Source organism: Rhinatrema bivittatum, chromosome 14 (genome assembly GCF_901001135.1).
Source record: "Rhinatrema bivittatum chromosome 14, aRhiBiv1.1, whole genome shotgun sequence".
Classification (NCBI taxonomy): Eukaryota; Metazoa; Chordata; class Amphibia; order Gymnophiona; family Rhinatrematidae; genus Rhinatrema; species Rhinatrema bivittatum.
The window spans coordinates 52073244-52097136 of record NC_042628.1 but is presented as its reverse complement, the minus strand read 5'-3'; the positions used below and the strand labels follow the sequence as shown (position 1 = coordinate 52097136).

General features: G+C 48.9%; 2 protein-coding genes across 5 annotated transcripts in view; one reads left to right on the top strand and one right to left on the bottom strand.

The window, feature by feature from the left end:
- The window catches only part of PAFAH1B3 (platelet activating factor acetylhydrolase 1b catalytic subunit 3), a 52600-nt gene extending 46375 nt beyond the window's left edge, over positions 1 to 6225 (bottom strand). Inside the window, exons 1-3 of one of the 3 annotated variants that reach the window (XM_029576652.1) lie at positions 6089 to 6225; positions 5503 to 5605; positions 4921 to 5010 (exon numbers count right to left, since the gene is read on the bottom strand). In XM_029576652.1, the coding sequence (XP_029432512.1) occupies positions 4921 to 5010; positions 5503 to 5583 (171 nt within the window). In that variant the 5' untranslated portion in view covers positions 5584 to 5605; positions 6089 to 6225. Of the gene's footprint in view, positions 1 to 4920; positions 5011 to 5502; positions 5606 to 5683; positions 5897 to 6088 lie in introns of those variants that run through there. The other 2 variants (XM_029576651.1, XM_029576650.1) reach the window with 2 other exon arrangements.
- A 106-nt stretch (positions 6226 to 6331) lies between these two features.
- The window catches only part of LOC115075828, a 256128-nt gene continuing 238566 nt past the window's right edge, over positions 6332 to 23893 (top strand). Inside the window, exon 1 of one of the 2 annotated variants that reach the window (XM_029576649.1) lies at positions 6332 to 6708. The gene's annotated coding sequence lies outside the window, so the exon portion shown is untranslated. Of the gene's footprint in view, positions 6844 to 23893 lie in introns of both variants that reach the window. The other variant, XM_029576648.1, reaches the window with a different exon arrangement.

The window sequence follows — 23893 nt, the reverse complement described above, 5'->3', positions numbered from 1 at the left end:
GACAACACTTGGATCTCTGAGACCCGCTGAGCGGAAGAAATAGAAATGAGATCCTTTACCGTAGCCAGACGGAGGGGTTAGAACGGAGCCGCACAGAGAGCCCGAAGGATGAGATTAAGATTCCACGACGGACAAGTGGAGCGAGCGGTCGTAGGTGCTTGATGCCCTTCAAGAACCGAACCACATCTGGGTGGCCCGCTAAGGGATGACCCTTGACCCTTCCAAGGAGAGATCAGAGAGCAGAGACTTGCACGCACAAGGAACTGAGGGAGAGACCCTTGGAGAGACCCTCCTGTAGGAAGGAAAGAACCAACGAAACCAGAGTGGAGCGCGCCAAGATCCCCGACTCCGCAGAAGACTTTCCAAATGCGTACCTCCTTATAGCCCTTACACCTCAGGCGTCTGTTCAAAAGCCAGGCCACTAGACAAAAGCAATCGGCTGGTCGAAAAATACGGGCCCCTGCCAAAGCAGACGAGGAAGATGGCTGAGCCGGAGAGGTCCTTCCGTCACCAGGTTGATGAGATCCGTGAACCACAGTCTGCGAGGCCATTTGGGTGCTACCAGAACCACCGGCCCTTGGTGGAGTTCTATTCTTGGGGGAGAACTTTTCCCACCAGAGGCCACGGAGGAAACACGTAGAGAAGAACGTCTGCAGGCCAGGAGAGAGCCAGAGCATCCACTCCCTCCGAGCCGTGCTCTCTCCAGCGGCTGAAGAACCTGTTGGCCTTGGCATTGCGCAAGGTCGCCATGAGGTCCAGGTGAGGGGGACCCCCACCTGTCGACGATCAGGTCCATGGCTTCTTCCGAAAATTCCCACTCTCCTGGATCGAGAGACTGGCGACTGAGGAAATCGGCCTGTACATTCTCCTTGTCTGCTATATGGGAGGTCGCAAGGCAATCCAGATGCCGCTCTGCCCAGTCGAAGAGATGGCTTGCTTCTAGAGCCACCAGGCGACTGCGAGTGCCCCCCTGACGGCTGATATAAGCCACAGTGGTGGAGTTGTCAGAGAGAACCCTCACCGCCTTGCCGCAGATCAGGGGCAGAAACTCCTGTAGAGCCAGACGCCCCGCCCGGGCCTCCAGCCGATTGATGTGCCGAGACTGAATCGGAGACCAGATCCCCTGCGTGGTCTGGGACTGGCAGACCGCATCCCAGCCGGAGAGGCTGGCATCCGTGGTTACTACCGTCCACTGTGGAGTCTGAAGAGGCATTCCCCGGAGAAGATGAGGAAGCGAAAGCCACCACTGCAAGGTGGCGATGGTAGAGGCCGAAAGCGGAAGAAGTGTGTGAAACTGTTCCGACACCGGCTGCCAACGGGATAGCAAAGCTCTCTGTAACGGTTGCATATGCACAAATGCCCAGGGGACGAGGTCGATGGTGGAGGCCATCGCGCCCAGACCTGGAGGTAGCATGCCACTGGGAGAGGGAGAGAGAGGATGTTGCGTACCTGGTTGATAAGTTTGAGAGCCCAAGCACAAGGTAGGGACACCTTGCCGATCCGAGTATTGAAGCGGGCCCCCAGAAATTCCAACACCTGGGAAGGCCGAAGATTGCTTTTGGGAAAATTCACTATCCACCCAAGGGAGGCAAGGAGAGCTAGAACGCGATCCACGCCTGCCTGCAGCGACTCTCCGACTTGGCCCACATGAGCCAGTCGTCCAGATAGGGAGCCATGAATCGGGAGCTGCCGAAAAACCCAAGAGGTCCGCCGTTCCCGCGGTTTGCCGACCCAGGAACGGCCGAGCCATGCGGTTAGAGACGCGACCCCGGGCTGAATTTTCCAGCGCTGCCGAGGAGGGACCCTCCTCACCCGGCAGACATGCAGAGCAGAGCCCTCCGCGTGATAGGCGTGTCGAGGGCTCACCACAAGCAGTGCAGGCATGGGAACGCGGCATCCCCACTGAAGAGGAGCCCCGATCTCTAATTGAAAACAGCTGATAAGAAAAAAATTGGCTGCCGGCAGGAGCGGAGGCAGAGGAATGAACACTGCACGCTCCTCTGCACTAGAGACTCTGGCTGCCGGCTTGTGCATTTAGTCTGCTTCTCGTCCCTTTTTTTTTTTTTTTTTTTTTTTTAAACTGAGGGGAAAGGCAAACCTTCCCAGTGCAGGGGAAAAAAAAAAAAAAAAGAAGCGCTGAGCCCCCAAGGCAGCCAGAGAAGGGGGGTGTGAGGGACTGGATCACCAGTTTCACCCCCCACACATAGGAAGCAAAGCAGGGCTTAGGCTATGTCCAACACAAGGGGCCAAGCCCCCCTAAGCCCCGCAAGAGCCAGGAGAGTTTCCTGTGGAAGGAAAGACAAGCAGAGTCCTTCACAAACAAAATCAACTTTTTTTTTTTTTTAAACAATACTAGAAATAATTATTTTAAGTACTTGCTTGATCCTTAGAGAGAAAAACAGAGGCTGACTAGTCGAAATCAGGGAACTGCAGGGTGAGCTGATCCATCTGCTGGAGACAGACAAATACTGAAGGGCTGCAGGGTAGGCTCTGTCCTGATATAGGATACCCTTTCAGTTTTAGTCTGTCTCCATCTGCTGGACAGGAGGCTCAACCCACGGTCTGGACTGATCCGGGTACGTACAGGGAACTTATATTTTTGTATTTTGTTCTTTAGCATGCCACCATTCAGAGAGTGATTTCTCAGGTTATTTTGATTTTGTTTACATGTTTCTATTGCTAAATTTAGTCCCTTATTTCTGAATTAGGTAAGGGTCAGTCTGTGCTCTGCCTGTGTGAGACTGAGGTGCAGAATTGCTGCTAGCGTGTAGTTTCTCTGTAGGAATTTGTAGCAGTCTGGTTTATTCTGTTATCCCTGAAGATAACATGATTGATTAAATCTGATGTTTATGTGTTCTTTGCTTTTTACCTAATATTCTTGTATATTTATAAGTTGCAATAAATATAAGATATGATACAGATTAATAAGGAATTTTTAATGTTGGTAAGTGTTTGAAATAAGAGGTAAAATATTCTAAAAAGTTTCACTCATGATGCATAAGGGCTGTTCTAGACTACTTAGGAACCCACTGAAGTACAACTAGTAGGGTTTAGACTTGTATGCATGAGGTGAAAGTAAATAGCAAGCGTATATGTACCTGGGAGGATGGGGCAGAAAGTTATGATGCATTAAAATGCTTCAAATCTGTAAATAGAGGCAGCAAACCTTTTCTAGTTCTAGAACATAAGGTCTTGATGAAGCTCTAAGAGGAAAGGCTCAAGCATAGGTAGTAAAGGGGGCCATACACTGACCAACCTTTGTCCCCACACAGCATCAGTAACTAAGGGGCAGGGTACAGAGGCAAAGATTGGTTTGCCACCCCTCCCCCCAACTACAGAGGTGTTTTGTGCCCCTGCAGCTCAAGATTATCAGAAAACAGTTTCACTAAAAAAAAAAATAAATAAAAAGATGGTACACACATGGCATAGCTTTCCAGTGGAAGTGGAGAAGGAATTAATAGTAGCAGAATCGATGAAAGATTAGGATAAGCACAGAACAGCCCTAGCCAAAAAAAACTGATGAAAAGCCTGAAACCAAATACAGGGTGGCCCATGGAAAAGTAGCCTGCCCCCAATGCACTGGTATTGGAGGCAGGCTACTTTTCCATGGGCCACCCTGTAGCATTCATGGAATGCAACAGGTAGTAGTTTGGGCAGACTGGATCGTCCAGCAGTTTTTATCTGCCATCATATTCTATTTGAGGTGCAAATCCAGGTACGACAAAATATGGAAGGCATTCTGGTAATGGAGACAAAGAGTTGAGTAATCTGCATAAAAGACAAATTGCCTCATACAAACATATATATAGTTGTAATTTTCTCTCATGCTCTTTATATTGCAAGTTGTATTGCCCATTAAGGTATTTGGTAATTTTACCAATGCTGCTCATGGAACGGTTTCTCATCTTTCTCTGCAATGTCATGCATTGTTGCATCCTTAAATAAAGAGATAAAAAAAAAAAGCAAAACTACTAGTTGTTTACAATAAATAATCTAATTGAAAACAAAAGGAGCAGAAAAGCAGTTGGGATAGGAGCTGATGCACTCCACAGATATTAGAAGAATATAAGGTGAATTGTTCCAGCCCATTTATCATTTTGGTCACCCTTCTCTAATTCTGCTATATCTTTTTTGAGATGTGGTGACCAGCACTGCAAACAATACTCAAGATAAGGACACACCATGGAGCAATACAGAGGCATTATGATATTCTGTTTTATTCTCCATTCCTTTCCTAATAATACCTAGCATTCTATTTGGTTTTTTTTTTTGGCTGCTGCTGCACACTGAGCAGCACATTTCAACATATTATCAATGATGATGCTTACATCTTTTTCCCGACTCCTAATATGGAACCTTGCATTGGGTATCCATAATTTGGGTTACTTTTCCCTAAGTAATGTGGACATTTTACACTTAATTTCATTTGCATGCCCAATCTCCCAGTTTTACAAGGTTCGCTTACAGTTCTCACAATCCTTTTGTGATTTAAGAATTTTGAATAATTTTATCATCAGCAGTTTTAATCACCTCACTTGTTGTTCCCATTTCCAGGTCCTTTATAAATATATTAAAAAGCAGTGGTCCCAGAACAGATCCCTAGGGCACTCCACTATTCACCTTTCTCCATGGGAAAGTTTGCCATTTAGCCCTACTCTCTGTTTTCTATCTTTTAACCAGTTTGCAATCCACAATAGGCCACTGCATTCTGTACCATGATTTTTTTTAAATGTTCTCTTATGAGGGACTCTGTCAAATGCTTTTTTGAAATCCAGATACACTACATCAATTGGCTCACCGTTAGCCACATGTTTATTTAAACCCTCAACAAAATGTTGCAGAATGGCGAGATAAGGTTTCCCTTGGCTAAATCTATGTCCTTTCTGGTATAAGCTCCCTAGTCCTTACATATACTCTCACCTCAAACTGGTGCAGCAGCTGCACAAGGGAATCGCCCACAAACACCACCTCTGGCTCCTTATCCTTGCTGTCGGACACAAAGCGATTGTGCTGCAAAAGGAGACAGAAAGACCTAGCGTTATCAGAGCTCACATTCAAATATTGTATCCCCTGCAAAATGACCAAGCCCCACTAGCTTTTATTTAGCTTGTATAAAACTGAAAGGAAGCAAACTAGAGGGCCAATTTCACAATGCCTGAAGGGAGACAGCTCCGCATCACTAAAGACACGCTGCGTTAGTCCGGTTCTCTCTCACTCAGTGCATGGAATTCTAGTTGTGGTTTTCTTAGAACAATCAAAATTACACAGAAACCAGGACGGGCTCAGCCTGTTACTACTGATGGCCTGAAGCTAGCCTGAGAAGGAGGAGTGGAGAGGGAGAGGAAGAGAAATACACAACCTGAGCCAGAGAAACGTGACAGTTCCTAGAACCTCCCTCCAGCTTGAAATTTCAAAGGAGGAGCGGCCTATGAATTAGGTGGCAAACCGGCGACACCGCCAGCGCGGGGGACACTCCTCGACCCAGGACAAAGAGGCTCTCACCAAAGACATCCAGCGGTTGTCTCCCTGCACATCAAGGACGGCGGCCGGGGTGCTGGCTGGGTTCTTGTCCCCATCGCTCATTCTCTCTCCAATACTGAAACTCCTGCAAGGAGAAATCGGATCAAAATATAACTGAACTGCAGAATAGCTCCAACCACACTTCCAGGGCCCAGATACGGACCTTCCCTCCAAAACTAGCCGCCGCTACTTTCTCTTCCAGCTGTACGAGACAGGAAAAGGGTCCGTCGCTTACCTGCCCCTCTTTCTGGAATATACCAATCACACAAGACCGGAGGAAGCGGACAGAAGATCCGGACGTGGGCGTGGTGCATACCATCCTCCACCCCTTCCCCTCTGCCAGGCGTTGGTACCGTCCCACTCACTGATAAGGCTGAACTATGGCGAGAGAAGACACTGGTTACGTTATTAGCGCGCGCTCCCTCGCGATCTAATCCCTAGCAGACACTGGCCCGTACTATCATATAACCATCATCCGTTCTCGGGAGGTACCATTTTCGGACAAAAGGGGGGAGGGGGGAGACTGACACTTGCCTGGCACATCCTTGCTCCCTCCTGCTATCATTACCTGTACTGAGCCGCTATAGCCGGGCCCGAGGAATCCGCCTACATTGAGAAAAGCCCCTCGTGCTGGCGTTGTGCCAGAGATAAGAGGGAACCAGTCCCATGAGATAAACACTGATCCCTGTGGTATGGGCGTGGGCGAAACAAAGGAACGAACTCCGCCTTTCTTCTCTCACCCCTCACGGGCTGAGCTGCCAACGGCCGTTTCTCTTGTTAGCGGCGCGCGCTTTGCAAGCGGTGGAAGAGAAGCGGAACCAATCTTTTTCAGGACAGCATTACGTGCTTATGCATAACACAAACAAATTTATTTATAAAACATGTGAATATAAAATTCCATGTCCTGGTTTTCATTTGTAAATCGTAACAACGGCAAGCTCTGCTGCAGTCCTCAGTGAGTGAGACGATACCACCTCCCTGCGGGATAGGGAAGACAAAAGCCCAAAGGTGTTCATGTGGTTGCATATCTGCATTGTCCCCGAGGGCGGATCGCCTCTCCTCCCCCTCCCTTTGTTGCGTTATTGGTGTATTCTTGAAACAGCTGCAGGTCTTGGAGCAGACGTCGCGCTTCCTCCCGCTAGCTCAGTTAACCCCTGCACCAAAGAAGACAGCGGAGGTTGACTCCTGGTGAGGCTAAAACGCCGGCCAGGGTTAGGGGGAGAGCGGCCGTCCTAATGCGCGCTCCTAGCGGCCCTTCCATAAATCGCAGCCGGAGCGCCGTGAACGACAATGCCGGGAAGCGAAGGGGACGAGTCAGTTAAGGTCGGAGCTCGCCCTTAATCGCAATGACTATTTCTTCATTATTTCCTGCTCCAGTTTGCACCCACACAGGGAAAAGATGTAGTTTCATAGTCCTTTTTGGCTGGATATCTCCAGAGGGGTAATGATGTACCTGTTCTCCGCAAATGACCTTCAGGTGTTCGCGCAGGAAGGCGGCAGATCCTCTCTTGAGGCATCCTGAGAGTGATATGCATTTTATAAAAATCGATGTTAATGTAAATGAATCCTGTGATGCTTTACTATAGAAGGCTGTGGTTTTGGAAACAACATTTCTTTTAAAAGTCGGGCTACACTACTTCTGGGGTTCCTTCAACAGTGATGTAGCAAGGACTGCAAAATTCAGCCCTTGCCACAGACTTGTACTCTCCCCTGGAGCATTGTGGGAGAGTATTTCAATCTCTGAAACGTCTATTTCAAAAAAGTTTAGGCAATGCACAATGAGTCAAAATACCAACTTCATAAAAGGACCATTCAGATGATAGTATTAAGCTAAAAAAAAAAAGTTTAATAAAAAAAATTATACCCAGCTGTGGCCAAATTAGGTATGGGGAAAAGCATTCCTAACCATCTTTGCCTAAACCAGTCTCGTCAAATTTAAGTAATCTTTCTCTTCCTAACATTTTTTTGGTAAGGCATTCCATTAAATAGGGGGTCAGAACCTTGATCTAACCGGTTTAAATTCTTTAAGTGATGGGATCCTCAAAAGACTATCCTGCAGACCTTTAACAATGCTTCAGGGTATACAGTTTGACCTTCCAGTCAAGTAACCAAGTTCATTCATGGCCTAAAAGATGAGGCAGAGCATTTTAAACTATACAAAATGAGGTAGGAACTCAATGTAAATCACTAAAAGCTGGAGTAAAATGGCCTATTACTTTACTGGCAGCTGCATTCTGAGGGACTGATGAAACTAGCTGAGCATTAAAACTGCACTGAAAGCCAGCGTAAAATTTAACATACAAGCAAGCTCATTTGCTAAACTCTCAGTGCAGTAAGCTAATAGTTTGCTAATGAATCAGGAGTTTAAAAATGCACAGAAACCAGAAAATGTGTATAAAGAAAAGCTTTACATGGAGAAAAACATACGCATAAATATTTTATGTGCAGAAATGGTTTATGTGCACAAATTGTATTTACTGTGCATAAAATGATTTATGCGCATATAGCTTGTTTTCTGCACATAAATCATACTTTCTGGCCAAAAAATACTGACTACAGGTCCTGGCACTGGCACTCTTGCTTCAGCCCATAGACTAACAGTAGCGGTGGAAACTTTACTCCACAGACCAGGAGTAAAATTCCAGCACTAAGGAAATATGCTTTAAGCCAGTGCACATCTCTGCATTGGTGGGTTAGAGAGTAATAGATTATGCCATCATTTGCATTGGATTTCCATGTGAGGGCGCTAATTAGTGCATACAGTTCTACGCACGTATTTTTTGTACGCGAAACTTGCTGCATTAGAAGTAAAGTTTGTGCACAAAAATGTGTCCTCCTGCTGAGTGTACCTCCTTTCACTAGGCCCTGACTCAGCTGTAATTAAAAAGGCCAGAAAGACCCATTAAAAAGGGAAGTACAGTAATCCATATAAGAGAGCACTAAGATATACATTTTTAAAAATCAGTCCTGGCCAAATATGGTTTTAGTTTATTTATTTAGACATTTTATATACTGTCGTTCCATGTATAGATCACAACAGTTTACAAAGTGACATTCATAGTTTTAACTCAACAAACAATGTTTCGTTACGGAGGTGGTATTCATAGACAGGTATTAATATCTATCAAGTGAAATTATCTAGTATGTGTTAATAATTGATCTAGTAATTAAGGCAAAGAGTATGGATAATTAAAATGAAATGATAGTTTTCACATCTTAGAGGGTTATTTTGAGAATCTTACATTCTCTCATCTGATTTATTCTTCATGATTCAATTATTATCTTTTGTTCTTCTTGTCTTTGTGGCTCATTATATTCTAATGTTTTTAAGTTAGTTTATATGCATTTTTGAATAGCCATACTTTTAGCGCACATTTAAATCTCTTTCTGTCTGATAGAATATGTAACGTGTCAGGCAGAGAATTCCAGAGCTTTGGACTTGCTATGGAAAACACACAATCTCTTATTTATGTCCGATCTGTGCTCCGTATTGTGGAAATAGTCAATAGTCCTTTATTGTGAGATCTTAGTGTTCACTGTGGATCGTACAGTTGTAGTGTCACTCGTAACAAGCCAGTGTTATTGTAATGAATGATGTTGAATATTATCGTTATGTTTTAAATTTGTTTATTAAACCAGTTATAAAACAGTGGTTACAATTGTCTCAACTCAGACGTGATGCAACATTTTTATTACAATAGAGCAAGGTGCTTTTTAGTATATCTTAAAATAAAAAATTATAACATCAAATATAGGCAACCTGATGGAAGGGAGTTCTTTAAACCAGCGATTCTCAACCGGTGTGTCACAACACACCAGTGGGTCGCCAAGCACCAGCAGGCGTGTTGCAGCTCCCGGTGTCCCATTGCCCCACTTGTGCTTCCCTTCTCCCTAGGGGTGTACTGGCCGATGCAGTTGATAGGGGAGTGCCACCGCCAGAGTCCGGGCCGGCAAGGCCGAAGAGCGGAGAGACCCTGCATGTTGCCGCTGGAGGCCGGGCCGGCGGCAGCTGAAGTGAGGAGAGACGCTGAGCACCGCCAACAGAGGCCAGGTCAGCGGCGGCTGAAGTGTGGAGAGACACTGAGCCCCACCGTCGGAGGCCAGGCCGGCAGCGGCTGAAGAGCGGAGGCCAGGCTTATTGGGCCAAGCAATGAGAAGAGGCTCCATGTGAGCGTATGTGTGTGTGTGTGTGTGTGTGTGTGTGAGTGGCAGCTTTGTGTGTTGTAGAATGGGTGCGTGAGTGGCAGCTTTGTGGGTACGTGTGGTAGAATGGGTGCGTGAGTGGCAGCTTTGTAGGTGGTAGAATGGGAGCAAGAGCATTTGTCTGTGATTAAGAGCTAGTATGTAAGTGAGAGAGCATGTGTGAGATTGAGAGAGACCATGGTCAGAAGTGATGTGTTTCTGTGAGAGAGAGACAGACTTGTCAGGAAGATGACTGGTGTCTGTGTGTGAGAGACAGACTGGTTAGCGAAGTGACTGGTGTCTGTGGTGAGAGACAGATTGGTCAGCGAGGTGACTGGTGTCTGTGTGTGAAAGACAGAGATTGGTCAGGGAGGTGACTGGTGTCTGTGTGTGAGTCAGACTGGTCAGCAAAGTGACTGGTGTGAGACATAGACTGGTCAGGGAGGTGACTGGTGTCCGTTAGAGACAGACTGGTCAGGGAGGTGACTGGTGTCTGTGAGAGACAGAGACTGGTCAGGAAGGTGACTGGTGTGTGTGTGTGTGAGGAAGAGAGACTGGTTAGGGAGGTGACTGGTCTGTGTGAGACAGAGACTATGTATGAGTGACTGGTTGTGGGCCCTAAGGAAGAGAATCTTGAGGACAGAGCTTCAGCAGCCACTGCTGTTTGTGGTGTGTGCTATTGGCCTGCAAGGGAAAGGAGTAGGAGAGTTGCTGGAGAGGGTAAGTAAAGATGGCTTTTTAAGTTTATTTTTCTTGATTGACTGCCATTTTAATTATTGGGTATTGTGTGATGTGTCTGCTGTTTTGAAATATTTTATTGATATTTGGACAATTTTTAATACTTTTTATGAGTTTTTAATTGATGGATGGTATTCTGTTCATCAGCTGTTTTGTAACATATATTAGTATAGTTTTACAATTATTTCTGTGTGGGGATCTGTAGCAGCTTGGCTTGTTCTTTTTTCCTGATAGGAAATGTATTAGTGTTTAGGGCCTGGTTAAATATTTGTAGTGTTGCCTTTTCATAGGTAGGGTTGTTACTGTTTGAGTGTGTTCCGTAATACAGGTGTAACTTTGTGCGGGTTAGTTTGTGTGTATTATTGCAGATCCTGGGACTGTCATGCCGATACAGTACAGTGCGTTCCGGCAGAGCGCATTGTTAACCCGTGATTGGACGCGCGTTTTCGATGTGCTAGCTTTACCCCTTACCCCCGAACCTAATAGCGCACGCAACATGCAAATGCATGTTGATGGCCCTATTAGGTATTCCCGCAAGATTCAGTAAGTAAAATGTGCAGCCAAGCCGCACATTTTACTTTAAGAAATTAGTGCCTACCCAAAGTTAGGCGTTAATTTCTGCCGGCGCCAGGGAAGTGCACAGAAAAGCAGTAAAAACTACCCTAATTTAAATAAATTACTGTATCGCACGCTCTCCCGCGATTTTTACTGTATCGGCCCGTATGTTAGGTGCTATATTTCTCTTTCAATTTCTCCAGGTTTGCACTGATGCAGAGTGGTTGTTTTGGTTTTCCATTCCAGTTTGTCTCCATATTTATAATTTGTGGTGAAGGTCAGTTCTGGGTGTGTGACCGAGGTGAGGTATTTTTTCATGTAGATAAGCAGCTGAATTAGCCATGCTGTCTGGGTACGTCTTCTGTACCACTAGGTGGCGGAGCTCTCTAAGTCTAGTTACAGTTGTAAGGTAAAAACAGGAAAAAGAAAACTTTTTCATCACAAGAAAGGCTAATTTTCTTATCATGCCTTGCCCAGGATTTAAATTCTGCGTTTGTAGCAAAATAATGTCAGTGACTGATGGCTATCAGTCATGTTATATATGCCTAGGATCTGATCATGATCAGGAAAGTTGCAGGGACTGCGGATGTATGTCCCCCAGAGCGCAGCGCCAGCATGCAGCTTGAATACAGAAACTCAAGGCACCACCATCTGGCTCCTATGCCCCTTCAGAGGTTTCTGTTAAATCATCTCTGGGGCCAGAGAGAAAAAAGAAGACTGCATCCCACAGAAGGGCTTCTTCTGTTGAACCCTCTAGGGTACAATACCCACACCCGATGCCCCTTCAAGAATAGGGACAGGGATCGGGGATGCTTCAACGGCGTCATGGCTGCGCGCCTCACCGATGCCAATGGCTTCCCGAAAAAAGATAAGGAGCCGCGTCCGAAGCACCGACGCGCCTCGGGAACATCCACGCATCGACATACCAAAAGAGCATCGAAGCTCCGGCGCATTGAAGCATTGACGCAGGGAGCAAAGTGCGTTGCAGATGCGTCGCATCAAAGCAGCACCGATGCACATCGATGCAGGTTCTCAACGGAAAAAACAGCTGATGCAGCCGACGCACGCTGATGCAGGATTACCAAAACAAAAACAATTGTTGCAGCCGACGCACCCGAAGTATCCTGCACCTAAGAAACATATCTCTGGTCATAAAAGGCCTAGGGAGCCTTCTCCATTACTTGTGGTCGACACTGAGGGAGGCATGTCTCCACCTCATCTTTCAGACAGCCTTTCATCCTCCTCTGTAGGCATATCAGATCCAGTACATCTAAAAGGCCCATTGACTACTGTACCTCCTACGCTGCCATCGCCAGTAGAGCCTCTGCCGTCTATACCATTGACATCTAGGCTAGCTTCACAAGCTATGACCCAGATAATAGACATCCTATCGCAATTTTTGAGGTCGATAGAGCAATAACAACAACAAAACCCGCCTTCCCCACTTCCTCCAGCTGAAGTTCCATCAATGCCTTAAGATCCATCTGTTCCAGGGCTATCACCGAAGGAACAACCAAGGAAGCCATCAACACCCCTAGAAGAATTTACTTTGACATCCTCCTCTGATGATTCTTCAACAGGATACCCCTCAGACCCAGCTGAGGTCCCACCTGAACCGGCATCCCCACCGGAGGATTTAACCTACTCCCAGTTTATAGAGAAAGTAGGTCTATTTCTAAATGTGGAGACAAGAAAACTCCATGATCCTAGACAGGAGATGATGGGCATTTTAAAAATTCTCCAAGCGAACCAGTTGCACTGCCCCAACATCAAATTCTCATTGCCCTCATGGAGAAGTCATGGGACACACCTCTCACCACTCCATCCCATTCACGCAAAACAGATATTAAATATTGCATGAGGGACTCTCCCTATTATGCGACCGTACAATTACCATATCAGTCAGTTGTTGTAGAATTGGCAATGCAAAAGGCAAAAAAGTCTAGGTTGCATTCTAATACACCACCATCCAGAGATGCCAAATTATTGGACGACTTTGCGAGGTGATCGTATCAATCCAGTATGATTAATGCCAAAATTCAAAACCATCAATTCTTGATCGCCCAGTACCTTTTCGAAAATTCGCAAAGTCTTAGACCATACCTTACACAGTCCTCCTCAGATTCTACCCTGCCTGCTGAATTCCACAACGTGGAAGAGGGCTTACAGCATCTGTTACGATCTATATATGAAGGATTCGAGATATCTTCAAAAATGGCATTAAATTCTATAGCTGCAAGACACTTAGCATGGCTGTGGTCCAGCGCAATCAGGGACGACGTCCATGATAAACAGGCTAACCTCCCATGTCGACCGGATAATCTATTTGGTGACAGATTCACTGACACAGTCACAAAACTGAAAGAACAAAAAAATGGCTGTATTGTCCTTAACGTCTACACATCAACCTGGATCGTTCAGAAGACAATACCCAACATACAAAAAGCAAACTTATCAGCGCAGCTACAGGCCATATTCTTATTATAGGCCTCAGCTGACTTGACAACCTTACCAGCAACAGGGTTTGCGTCCTAGGCCAAGAACCCCTAGACAAGCTCGCCCAACAGCAGAATCCCAACCAGCAAAAACACAGCAACCTTTTTGACGATACTTTCGCCACCAGCTTTGACATTGGCAGTAGGAGGAAGATTAACCAAATTCCTCCCAGTTTGGTCCACAATCACATCCGATCAATGGGTTCTCACAATAATAAAGGAAGGTTATTCTCTCCATTTTACATCAGTTCCAACCATACTACACTTAGTTCCACAGAAACATCGAGCAGCGCAGAAAGACCCTCTCCTTTGGGAAGTAAACATCCTTCTCCAGCAAAACTGCATTTGGGAACTACCTTCCACGACACTGCACACCGGTTTCTATTCCCAATACTTCCTCATTCCCAAGAAATCAGGAGGTCTACGCCCAATTCTAGACCTTCGTGCACTCAACAAATACATTCACAAAGAGAAATTCAAAATGACTTCTCTTAAGTCCATCCTACCTTTTCTTCAGCCCAAAGATTGGATGTGTTCACTGGACTTGAAAGGATGCATATGCCCACATACCAATGCATCCCAATTCCTGGTGTTACCTCTGTTTCCAGATGAACAACCGGCATTTCCAATATAAGGTCCTACATTTGGCCTCTCCTCTGCCCCCAGGGTATTCACCAGATGTCTAGCAGTAGTGGTGGCACACCTTCGTCGTCAAGGGATTCAAATATTTCCTTTCCTGGATGACTGGCTCTTAGTAGCACCCAACCAGTCTCTCCTGCGCAATAACTTACTTTGCATGATTTCTAGCCTCGATAATCTAGGTCTCCTGATCAACTACAAGAAGTCAAACCTTCAACCGACGCAAACCTTGCAGTTCATCGGAGCCTATATAGATACCATTCAAGACAAAGCATTCCTACCACACCCAAAGGTACTTGCTATTCGCATGCTGTCTTCAATTCTTCTACACACCATGACTGTCCCAGCCCGCCAAATTATGACACTTCTGGGACACATGGCAGCTTCCATTTATGTAATTCCGCACACTCGTTTGCACATGCGCCGCTTTCAATGGGGCCTCAATGGACTCAGTTCCTGCATCCATTATCGACTCCTGTACACATAACGGTCTGCATGAAGAAAGACCTACATTGGTGGCTACTACCATCAACACCGTCTACGGGATCGTCCCTACAACCCCATCGACATAAAGTAATACTTACCATAGTCGCCTCTCCCATGGGTTGGGGAGCTCATCTAAACCATCTTCAGACTCTGGGTATGGTCTACGATGGAGCGCAACCAGCACATAAACCTATTGGAGCTCCGAGTGGTACGCAACGCCCTTCGAACCTTTGAACACTTCTTAAAAAGACAAACGATAATGATTCACACAGACAATCAAGTCACAATGTTTTACATAAACAAAGAAGGAGGATCAGGTTCCTGGAACCTGTGCAGAGAGACAATACAAATCCTGGAATGGGCACACAACAGATCCATTCACCTACAAGCAACTTGCCAGGAGTCAACAACTCCAGAGCAGACAAATTGAGCAGGATATTTCACCCCCACGAATGGGAACTACATCAGGAAACAGCGGATCACATATTCTCCATATGGGGTCTCCCCTGCATCGATCTGTTCACAACAGAACGCAACATAAAAGTAGACGCCTTCTGCTCAGTGTACCCAAGCACTTTCCGACTAGCTCCGGACGCTTTCCTCATACACTGGTTTCGAGGCCTACTGTACGCTTTTCCTCCGATACCACTCATTTCTCGCACAGTTCAACGATGCATCGAAGACAAAGCGGATTTGATTCTCATAGCACCAGCTTGGCCAAGACAACCCTGGTACAGCTATCTCATACAACTATTAATAAGGGACCCTGTTCCTCTGGGCAACAACCCTCAACTACTTACACAGGTGAGCGGATCACTCCTTCATTCTCTACATTCCTCCCTGCATCTCACGGCATGGAGATTGAACGGCTCGCTTTCCAAAACTTAAACATTGCTCCTCCACTCCAAGACATCTTAGTCTCCTCTAGAAAACCGTCAACTAGACTCAACTACCAAAGAAAGTGGTCACGCTACACTTTCTGGTGTGCAACGACAGGTATTGATCCACTTACCTGCCCACCAGAACGCCTTCTCTCCTACCTTCATCTACTCTACACAGAAGGCCTAGTGACAGCCTCTCAACGAGTACATTTAAGTGCTATAGCAGCTTATCATACTCCCCTGTCACTCTCTCGTATCCAGATTCATGAAAGGGGTATTGGGCTTACGCCTCCCCCCCCCCCCCCCCCCAATCAAAAAACCGCCAGTACCCTGGGACATCAACATAGTCCTAGAACAACTAATGCTACCGCCATTTGAACCAATGGACTCTTCTCACCTGAGATACCTCTCCTGGAAGGTGCTCTTTTTGATTGCCCTAACATCGGCTAGATGGGTTAGTGTTGCGTTCGTGCCTGTTCTCGCCCTCGCTCCACCCTCTCTACCTTAGAGGCGACTCCCTTTGGGTCTGACGGACAGATGCTGCCGCGGCCTCTCCTCGCCGTACTTCCTGGAATCCCCGGGCTGGCCTGATGCTGCAGATCCGCCATGTTCCTGATGGCATAAGGGCGTGTGCTCCAGAGTTTGTACTGGCAAGGGTGCGAACCTCGGGGCGTCCCCCGTAGTGACGTCATCTGCTTCCACCTTAAAAGGTCTTTGCTTGCAACTACGAATCGAGTTAGCAAGGGGAATTCTTTCTCCGCTGCTTTGCCTCCACCATCTTACCTAGGGGTACCCGCTCCTCGGGGGCCCCGCTCTCTCTTCTTGATTTCAGATTGCTAAGATTGGATCTGGTACTCGCTTCTCGAGGGCCTACGTCCCTGAATGCTCACAAGACTCCTTACTACCTGGAAGCGATCGCAGACATGAACACAGTGAGTTCTATTACAGATAGGAACCGGTACTCGTTCCACGAGGGCCTATGTTCCTAATCTCCGAAGACTCCCTTCTGTCTAAGACGTTATCGCAGGTACGGAGATCGTGAGTCATTATTGTAGATTGCAGATAGGAACCGGTACTCACTCCACGAGGGCCCATGTTCCTAAATCCCTTCTCAACTCTCTTCTATATCAGAAGCTATCATATATCTATATCTTGTGAATTACTATTATAGATTGCAGATAGGAACCGGTACTCGCTCCACGAGGGCCTATGTTCCTAAAACCCTCCGAAGACACTCTTCTATTCCATAAGCCATCTCATACACAGATATTGTGAGTTCTCATTCCAGACTGCATATAGGAACCAGCACTTGCCTACGGCTCCTATTCCTGAATATTCTGAAGACTCTGTTGCATAGAAGCCATTACAGATATCTACAATTGTGAGTGTATCATCTACTACTGTTATGTATCCAGCATACCCTGTCTACTCACTACCTATGGTCTCTCTCTACAGCTCAGCAACCCAGAGACCGCAATTCCAGTATCTGAGAGACTTCAGCCCTGCCGGGCACATCAGTTCACTACTGCCACCTCTGGTGGTTTTACTTCCTGTCTAATAAAGAACTATCTGTGTTTGTCTCCATACTCCAGCCTAGCTGGTGGTCCCTCTCAGGATATCCTCTTGGGGGCGCTGCCATCTGCCCAGGGATTCACCAATTTACCTCAAGTGTTCATTCCTTACACTATGAGAGCGGTATTATATGACTGCCACTCTGTGGGAAGCCAACCCACTACAGAACACTAACTCCGCCTATGGAGTATTACAATTGTTAGTTCCCTGTACGTACCCGGATCAGTCCAGACACCTGGGTTGTGACTCCGCGCCAGCAGATGGAGACAGAGCAAAACTTGACGGGCTCCCTACATATAGTAAGGTGCCACCCACAGCCCCTCAGTCTTACTCTGTCTCCAGCAGATGGGGCAGGTCCACCCACAGTCTCTGGGATCCCTGGGATAGTTAGTCAGGGATAAAGGAATTTGAGAATTTTATTTTTACAATAGTGTAGCTTAATTTATAAAAAAAAAAAAAAAAAAAAAAGATAAAGAAGAAGAAGATTGGGAAAAGTTTTAGCTTCAAGGAAGTCTCCCGTCGGTGGAGCCTCCCAGGGGGATTACAAGATCCCGAGGGGATCATTGCCCCTGGTTGAGGCCGCTGCTGAGGGTCGAGGACCCGGCCGTGCCTGGCAGCAGCGTCGGGGGTGACACCGGGGAGCCCGGTTCACTCGCCCCCGCAGGAGCAGACAGTCTTCAGTACCTCGGCCAGCGGCTAAGTATTACAAAAAAAAAAAAAAAAAGGTTTCGGCTTTATTTTTTTCTGACGCGCCGGCTCTCTCTCTCTCTCTCTTCTCTCTCCGGTTCTCCTCGTCGGGGCTGCGCGGGGGAACGGCGAAATTTTATTTTTCACTTACTTTGGTGGTGCCTGTGGTCAGGGATGCCCAGGGGGACTGCTTGCCGCGCGTGTGGGTCGGCGAGCGGGCGGGTCTCACGAGCCGGTGTTTGCTCGAACTGCGTGTTGGGGGGCGAAGGGCCTTCGGAGGGCGGTCGAGGGGGCCGTTCTCGGGGGTCCCGATCGCCGCCACGCGCCGTGTCTGCAGCAGCTGACAGGGCCGATCCGTTCCCGCTTAGTGCGGGAACGGCGGCCATTTTGAATACAGTCAGGGAGGCAACGAGGAAAGCCCTGGGAAATGGCGACCAGCCGCCCCCCCTGTCTCCTCAGCGTCGCGGTTCGGAGGGGGAGGTCCCAGGGGCCCAGGAAGCGGGGAGTTTGGTGTCGAGGGAGGACTCCTCCGATTCTGAGGGTTCGTTTTCAGAAGATTTTGCCTTACTTTTAAAAAAATTAGCAAAATACAAGCGCTCCAAACACAGACCATAGAAGGCCCCAGGGGGCAGGGAGGGTCGCTCCCAACCCCAGAAGAGATCGATCCGACAGGCGAAAGCGCCGGGTCCACCCAGGGAAAAGAGGCCATCGCGAGGGGACTCGCGGAACTATGATACGGACTCTACCTCCTCCTCGGAGGAGGGGGCGGTCTCGGAGACCGCGGAAGGGCCCGAGGGGCTCGATAATCAAGATCCAGTCAAGCCGGGAACAGAAAAAGAGACGCTAGCGGCGGATGGGGATGACCCCAAGGTCGTGCGGCTCTTCAAGCGCGAGGAGCTGCTTCCCCTTATCCCGGCGATCCTCGATGAACTCGGGGTGGAGGCCCCACCGGTAGAGACCCGTCAGGGGGCGAATATGGACCCAGTCCTCTTGGGCCTCGCGGGGCCCGCGGTGGCTTTCCCGTTCCATTTTTCGGCATCCGACATTCTGTTCCGGGAATGGGATACCCCGGAGTTAGGCCTGAAGGTGAGTAAGGCGATGGACAAGTTATATCCTCTGCCGGAGGATGTATTGGAATTGCTGCGTCTCCCACGAGTGGACGCCGCGGTGTCGGCAGTGATGAAGAGGTCTACCATTCCTGTCACCGGAGCTACCGCGCTCCGGGATATCCAGGATCGGAAGCTGGAGGTACAACTCAAGAAGGTTTTTGAGGTCTCCGCCCTGGGAGTCAGGGCGGCCATTTGTAGTAATTTTGCGTTGCGGGCAGGGCTCCGCTGGGCCCAAACTTTGCAGGCGAATGCTGGCCTCTCCGTCGGGGAGGCCTCGCAGGCGGATCACTTGGAAGCGGTGATAGCTTACAGCGCGGACGCTATGCACGACCTGCTGAGAACATCAGCCAGGGCCATGGTGTCGGCAGTCTCTGCCCGCCGTCTTCTCTGGCTCCGGAACTGGGTGGCGGATGGTACGTCTAAAGCCCACCTGGGCTCATTGCCTTTCAAGGGAAAGCTATTATTTGGTAAGCAGTTGGACGATCTGATGCAGTTCCTCAGCGAGAACAAGGCTTTTAAATTGCCGGAGGACAGGCCCAGACATCGTTCGACCTTCTCCCCAAGGAACCGGTTTCGATCCAACCGGCGACAGCGACCGCAGAGATCGGCGAGGGCGGGACAGTCCTACCGTTCGAACTCTGCTAGACCTTCCTCATGGTCTCAGTCCTTTCGAGGGAAGAGGTTTAACAGGACTGGCGGAACCCCGTCGGGATCGGGGTCCAAGTCGGCCCAATGAAACGAGAAGGGTCCGTTCCTCGCGGCAGCCTCCAGAGGCCGTCCCACAGGTGGGGGCGAGGCTCGCCTTGTTTTACCAGGAATGGACCAAGATAACTTCAGACCAGTGGGTTCTCGGCGTAATAAGGAATGGCTACGCGTTACATTTTGCTCGTCTACCGTGGGACAAGTTCCTCGTCTCTCCTTGCAAGGCTCTTTTCAAAAGGGACGCTGTCCGAGCGACCCTGCGACGTCTGGAAGATCTCGGCGCCATTTCTCCCGTGCCATCGGCACAACGGGGACTGGGAAGGTACTCCATTTACTTCGTGGTCCCGAAGAAAGACGGCTCCTTCCGTCCCATCCTCGACCTCAAGGGAGTCAACAGATGCCTTCGCATTCCGCGTTTCAAGATGAAAACGATCTGCTCGGTAGTGGCCACGGTTCGTCCGGGCGAATTTCTGGCGTCGCTGGATCTCACGGAAGCGTATCTCCACATCGGCATTCAGCCGTCCTACCACAAATATTTGAGGTTTTGCGTCCTAGGCAGGCACTATTAGTTCAGAGCTCTTCCGTTCGGTCTCGCCACGGCTCCACGCACCTTTACCAAAGTCATGGTGGTAGTGGCGGCACAACTCCGGAGGGAAGGGCTCCTGGTTCACCCTTACCTAGACGATTGGCTCATCCGGGCCAAGTCCGAAGCCGAATGTCGACGAGCGATTGCCCGGGTTCTACAGCTCTTGCGCTCTCTCGGCTGGGTAGTCAACCTCTCCAAGAGTCAGCTACAGCCTACCCAGCGGTTAGAGTTCCTGGGGGCCTTGTTCGACACAGAGAGGGCCAGGGTGTTTCTGACTCAAGAGAGAGTGGTCAAGCTACAGCGACAGGTGAGACGTCTGTTGTCCATGCGGTGCCCGCTGGTCTGCGATTATCTGATGGTCTTGGGTTCCATGGCATCGACGCTCGCCTTGGTTCCTTGGGCTTTTGCTCATCTGCGACCATTACAGTCAGCGTTACTGTCCCGTTGGAAGCCGGTCTCGGAAGAGTTTCATCGACCGCTGCCACTCACGGACCGGGCCAGGGACAGTCTGCATTGGTGGCTCTCCACCGACCACTTGACGTGCGGAGTCTCCCTGCTCATGGCCACCTGGACGGTGGTGACGACAGACGCCAGTCTCTCCGGCTGGGGAGCGGTCTGTGGGAGCCGCTCGGTGCAAGGTCAGTGGTCGAGTCAGCAGTCGCTGTGGTCCATCAACCGGTTAGAGACCAAGGCGGTGTCGTTGGCGTTACGAGCCTTTCTCCTGTGGATTCGGGGACGAGCGGTCCGGGTTCTGTCGGACAATGCGACCACAGTGGCCTATATCAATCGCCAGGGAGGTACAAGGAGCCAACAAGTGGCGGAGGAGGCGAGTCTGTTGATGGCCTGGGCGGAACAGCACCTCAGCGGCATAGCGGCATCTCACATCGCAGGGGTGGACAACGTTCAGACGGATTTCCTCAGTCGTCATCGGCTGGATCCAGGAGAGTGGGAGCTACCGGAGGTAGCGTTTCGGCGCATCTGTGCCAGGTGGGGACGGCCCCACCTGGACCTCATGGCCACCGCTCTCAACACAAAGGCTCCGCGGTTCTTCAGCCGACGGAGAGAGCGGGGCGCGGAAGGCGTCGATGCATTGGTGCTTCCCTGGCCCACGGACGTGTTACTTTATGTGTTCCCTCCGTGGCCTCTGATAGGAAAGGTTCTGCGTCGGATAGAATTGCACCCGGCGGCGGTGATTTTGGTGGCACCGGAGTGGCCACGGCGGCCGTGGTTCGCGGATCTCATTCAGTTGGCGGCGGAGCCTCCGCTTCGATTTCACGGGGACGCGTCCATCCTTCAACAAGGACCCGTCTGTTTGGAGGATGCGGATCACTTTTGTCTCGCGGCCTGGCTTTTGAAAGGGCGCGTTTGAGGAATAAGGGGTACTCCGAGTCCGTGATTGCGACTTTGTTGAGGGCTCGGAAACAGTCTACGTCCCTAACCTACATGCGGGTCTGGACAGCCTTTGAGGACTGGTGCGGTACTCGCGACATAGATCCTATACGTCCAGCTGTGCCGGCGGTACTCGAGTTTCTTCAAGAAGGTCTCTCGAAGGGACTGTCTTGGAGTACCTTGAAGGTCCAGATCGCTGCGCTTGGTTGTCTCAGGGGTAAGGTCCAGGGAGTGTCCTTGGCCTGTCATCCGGATGTGGTGCGTTTTCTTCGTGGGGCTAAGCACTTGCGCCCTCCTGTCCGTAACCCTTGTCCGTCCTGGAATTTGAATTGCGTACTATCAGCCCTCTGTGGGGCACCTTTTGAACCAATCAAGCGCGCGACTCTGAAGGACCTTACGCTGAAGGCCGTATTTTTGGTAGCGATTACGTCTGCTCGTCGAATCTCGGAGTTACAGGCGTTGTCCTGTAGAGAGCCTTTTCTGCGTTTTTCGGAGACCAGGGTCTCCCTACGGACTGTTCCATCCTTTTTGCCCAAGGTGGTATCCTCTTTTCACTTGAATCAATCCGTAGACCTGCCTGGTTTTTCAGTCATGGATCCGGGGGACAAGAGGTCGAGAGACTTGCGCAGACTCGATGTTCACAGGATTCTCATTCGTTATCTGGAGGTGACTAATGCCTTCCGGATGTCTGACCATTTGTTTGTCCTATGCTCCGGACCTCGCCGGGGGTCTGCGGCTTCGCGGGCCACGATTGCGCGTTGGCTCAAAGAGGCGATTGGTTCAGCGTATCTTCTGCAGGGGAAGGTGGCACCTAGGGGACTTCGTGCTCATTCCACTAGGGCGCAGGCCACGTCGTGGGCTGAGGTTTCTCAGGTGTCCTCGCAGGAGATCTGTAAAGCGGCGACGTGGAAGTCGTTGCATACGTTTACTAAGCAATACAGACTCGATGTCCAGGCAGCTGAGGCTCAGGGTTTTGGAGCGAGTGTTCTCCGAGCGGGACTCTCTGCTTCCCACCCTCAGTAATTTGCTCTGGTACATCCCAGGTGTCTGGACTGATCCGGGTACGTACAGGGAAAGGAAAATTAGTTCTTACCTGATAATTTTCGTTCCTGTAGTACCACGGATCAGTCCAGGCTCCCGCCCGTCTGTTCTGATTCCGATGAAGAGTGAGAGAGTCCGCTCGTTTTGTTTTTCGGGCTGCATTATTGCGAGTTTTTGGCATACAGTCTCTTGCCTCTGGTTCTGTTGGTTTTCTGTTTTCTGCCAGGGGTGTGTTCTGAATTGGCATATATATTGCAGTTTATAGTTAGTTAGTCGGGCACTTGTTTTTGCTTTGAAAGTACGTTCGACTGAGGGGCTGTGGGTGGCACCTTACTATATGTAGGGAGCCCGTCAAGTTTTGCTCTGTCTCCATCTGCTGGCGCGGAGTCACAACCCAGGTGTCTGGACTGATCCGTGGTACTACAGGAACGAAAATTATCAGGTAAGAACTAATTTTCCTCTCTTCCCCTTGGCAGGGTGATCCATAACCGATTGCTAACTCCCTGGCGGACTTATAACAGATTGCCCACGCCTCCCAGGGGCGGGATGAATTATTACAGATTCTAACTCCGCCCCTGGGGAGCAGTTTCTACAGATTGCTACTCCTAGCAGCAGGGATTGATAACAGATTGTTAACTCCTCCCTCTCCAGGAGGAGCTCAATAGTAGATTGCTAACTCCAAGCAGCAGATTTATAACAGTTAGTGAGCTTCGAGCTTTAGTTCACTACCCTCCTTACCTACAATTTTATCATGGCAAAGTGACATTACACACACTCCCAAGTATTCTACCAAAGGTGGTTTCCAGTTTTTACTTAAACCAAACCATCACTTTACCTACTTTTTATCCGAAACCTCACGCCAATGACAAGCGAAAACTTCACACTCTTGACTGTAAACGTGCACTTGCCTATTACAAACAGTGCACCCACATACCTAACAGACCCTTACAACTCTTCCTTTCATTTAATCGAAACGCATCAGGATTTCCAGTGACAACAAACTTTATCTTCCTGAATATCCAATTGCATACGGTTCTGCTATCAAAAACGTTCATAACATCTATCAACAATCCCTAAGATGCATCAAGTTCGTGCAATGGCTGCGTCGATCACCCCGATCCATGAAGTGCTTCTCATAGACATCTTTAAGGCGGCAACGTGGTCATCCCTGCATACTTTCACATCCCAGTAGTGTTTAGACAAACAGACGGCGGACGATGCGCACATGGGCCGGACTATACTACTGAAGAGCACATGTTTTACACATAAAACACCTTCTTGAGAACTGTCCGCCTATAATTCACGTATTGA